Raw genomic sequence first — 3,556 nt, forward strand, 5'->3', positions numbered from 1 at the left:
ATGGAAGGCTGGTATTTTATATCCAGTGACCGCCGAAGCCGTGGGGACATCTGGGGATTAACATTGCAGGATAGGATGGCGTGGAGTTAATATAACATGGGGAGATTATGGTGACATAGTAAAATCATATCCCACGTTGCATCCATACTTGTGGGTGCAACGGATCAAAAGCAAAAAATAATTCTTCGCCGGCCAGGAGGAATCGAACCTCTGGCTATTTCTAGCCCAATAGGTGTCCCCTCTCATTGGCATTGAAGCCTATCCCGTCGACCACGACGGCTCAGTCCGGCAGAGGAAATACATTTTATCCAGTACTTGTCGGACTGGGAAAATTTGGTAATGGGCATACTCACGTCAACACATAAGTTAGCAAACTTTTGCGAAATATGCTTGCGAATTGAAAACATGCCCTTTTTTGCTGAGTAAAGTTGCGTAAAAATCCCCTAGCATATTTTGTAAAATCTCTACTTGCATCATCGACATGCATACATACATATTGTTGTGTATACCTATACATAGTCATATTATTGAGTATTCTCACATAAACGTTTAAGTTTAGACAATGTTGGCTGCCCACAATATTCTTTATTTCGCCTTACAAATTTTTTTAATGCTAAATTACTATGTGTGTGTCTTGTTATATACTTATGCAAATCGTATGAGGAGATAATAAATTTAAAATTTAAAATATACGCATGCATGCAGGAGAAAAGTACGTAGATAATTTACAATAGTATACTAATCAATAAAGTAGTAAACAATACTTTATAACTTTTTTAAATTTTTATTTCATAATGCATCATAAATTAATCAGACCTTGCCAATTAATTTCTATACAAACCTTACCTTACTAGTAATAACACACTTTACAAATATTTCTTCAACTCTTCCTCATCCCCCAGTATATTACTTGGCAGGACCCTCACATCATTCGGATTCGGTCGCGCCACCACCAAGGAAATTTTAGTGTTTGTCTTCCTCCCATTTGTAAACGCCGCCTGTGCCTCAGATCCCCTCAATTTTGCGAGATTTTCCCCATTCGCGCGAATTATGTAGTCACCCAGTTGTAACCGTCCATCTCGATGGGCATACCCGCCAGATTCAATTTCAATTACGACAACGCCCCCATGATGTTTCGACCAGGTCGTAATAATTCCAAGTTTACTTTCCTCAAGTGGTTTACACAAGTCGATCATTTGGACCATCGCGTTCCTTGAGCTGAACTGAAATAATTAGAGTAATATTTAGTGTGGGAAATTTTAAAATAATTTTTTTATCGCACTCAAAATAATCCCGTTGGTAGTAAACGTATTACCACGCTGGGAATTACTAGCATATATTACCGGTGTGATAAAAATTAATTTACACACTCACAGAAATTGAGCGATAATTATCTTCATATTTATCCTATATGTATGACTCTACTGGATAGGTGATCACAATTCGTGACAATATTATCACCAATAGAGTCTAAGTATGGTGATAATGATCAAAGAAAAAAATTATCAGTGTAACTTGTACCCAGATTATTTTGAGTGCATATCGTCGTACTAATTCTGAAATAACATAAGTGCACTCGATGCTTAATTCCGAAATAACATAAGTGCAGGCTATTTACATGTTATTCTTGTGCACATATGTCATTTCGGAATTAAGCATCGAGTGCACTTATGTTATTTCGGAATTAAGCATCGAGTGCACTTATGTTATTTCAGAATTAGTACGACGATATGATCTACATTTTTTTAATACCACATAATTTGTGGAGCTTGATTTCGTCACCGTGGAGCGTTCCTTCAGAGGAGTAACTCCAGGCGTAGTTGCTGAGGCATTTTCCGTAACGGTTCTTCTTCCCATTGATTTACCACCAGTTAAGAGAAGAAAAACCCCTAAACAGCTCATTTGTAGGAGGCAGAGGACCAAAATGTCCCAAATGGTCATGGTACCCTTAAAACAAAAAAAGATGTACAAAATTGTACCAATTTTTTACTCGAAATTTTATATTTTTTAAATTTGCCAGTTCTTACAATTTTATTGAAAATATTTCGAATATCAAAAATTTTTGGGGATACTACGCAGTATACGATTGACTTTAGTAAGCACTGTCCACGAAACGACTGAAGCGTCCTGGGAAAGAAGTTGACCGTTGGGAAGGAAAAAAAGGTTTATGAAAAGGACCAGTAAAATACGAAAGGGTTCGTCGCGTTCCATTTGATGGGTCAAGTCTCTATTGTTTAAAAAGAAAGTGCCTGAACTGAAGTTAAATACATGGTATACATATCCAGTAAGATTTTTAATCTTTTTAAAGCCTCTTCAGTTAGGTATGAAAATTATTTTACGTTATATAGTAAATTTAACCAGTTTTCTGCCATTTCGGTTCCAACGTTAAGATTCTATTATTAGGTAAATCCCACTAGAGCTTGAATGACAACCCTTCTCAAAGCCAGGAAACATTGTTAAGGAATTTAATTAAAAGGAATGTTGTACCAGAAAAACTTACATATGTACCATTGTAATCAGAAAATTTTGAGGAAAAATAACTTTAGATTGGTTTAGTATATGTATTTAAACGTAATCAATTCCCATGCAGTATCGATTAAAATAACATAAAAAATCCATAATTATTTATAGTATGTATATGTATTGTCATCTTAACGCAGCATTGAAACGTGCCTGCTCATCGGAAATGAGGAAGCTTTTGTAAAGTTGTGGAAATTAATAGATTAAATAGTTTCACAATTTTTTCGAGATCCATACACATAATAATTATTGATGCACATAAGTATCTATCTCATTATGAAAAAATCAAGTTCACGATTTGACTAAATCAATAAAAATATTAAATTCCATTTCATTCTTTATAAATATACATTTCCTATCTTATCCAACAAAAGCAACTCTACCTCATTACCTACTTTAGGTCGCGTCATTTTTTTTTTACTTTTCTTCTGGTCCAAAAAATTTCGGCATGGACACAACATTAACACAGACTTGTAATATGTATGAATATGATTCTACACTTATCCTACGCAACACAAATTATAATGCAGACCAGAAGTAATATTAGTGTGAGTCATAATAAACATGTTGCTCTTAATTGACTTGCTTAATTCATCGCCAGGTTATTCAATTTTAAATACGTTGTCATAACTATAACACTTGTTTCGCATAATGTACTTGCTAAAGTAGAATTTTGCATGACGCATGTTAAGTGATCTTGGACTATTAATTATTAAAACTTCCCCCTTACAGATTTATTCCTTTATTCCTCTGCATTTATTCCTCTAAATATATCTAGAACTTAGTCACGTTCACATTTTAATTTAAAAAATTCTGGGAATTATTATTTCAGAAAATCTGCTTTACAGATGTATGCTTAATCTCACATAATTATGATATACCAATACGGAATTAAATCTGTAAATAATTCTGCTTAATAAATTCCATCCCACGTCCTTCCAGTATCCAATCAAGGTATAAAAATATCCATAAATGCCAGAAGGTGATTATATTATCCATACCATCTCCCCTGCTCTATATAATACTGTCTACCAAC

General features: G+C 34.3%; 1 protein-coding gene across 1 annotated transcript; it reads right to left on the minus strand.

Moving 5' to 3' along the window:
• Positions 1-768: 768 nt before the first annotated feature.
• On the minus strand, positions 769-2,268 carry LOC110857453. The gene is made up of 3 exons (XM_022106049.2): positions 2,028-2,268; positions 1,753-1,947; positions 769-1,223 (listed from the first exon to the last, which is right to left on the minus strand). Exons 2-3 carry the CDS (start codon positions 1,939-1,941, stop codon positions 867-869), a joined length of 546 nt encoding a protein of 181 aa, XP_021961741.1. The 5' UTR covers positions 1,942-1,947; positions 2,028-2,268; the 3' UTR covers positions 769-866.
• Between the last annotated feature and the right edge of the window lie 1,288 nt (positions 2,269-3,556).

Source organism: Folsomia candida, unplaced genomic scaffold (genome assembly GCF_002217175.1).
Source record: "Folsomia candida strain VU population unplaced genomic scaffold, ASM221717v1 Fcan01_Sc018, whole genome shotgun sequence".
Classification (NCBI taxonomy): Eukaryota; Metazoa; Arthropoda; class Collembola; order Entomobryomorpha; family Isotomidae; genus Folsomia; species Folsomia candida.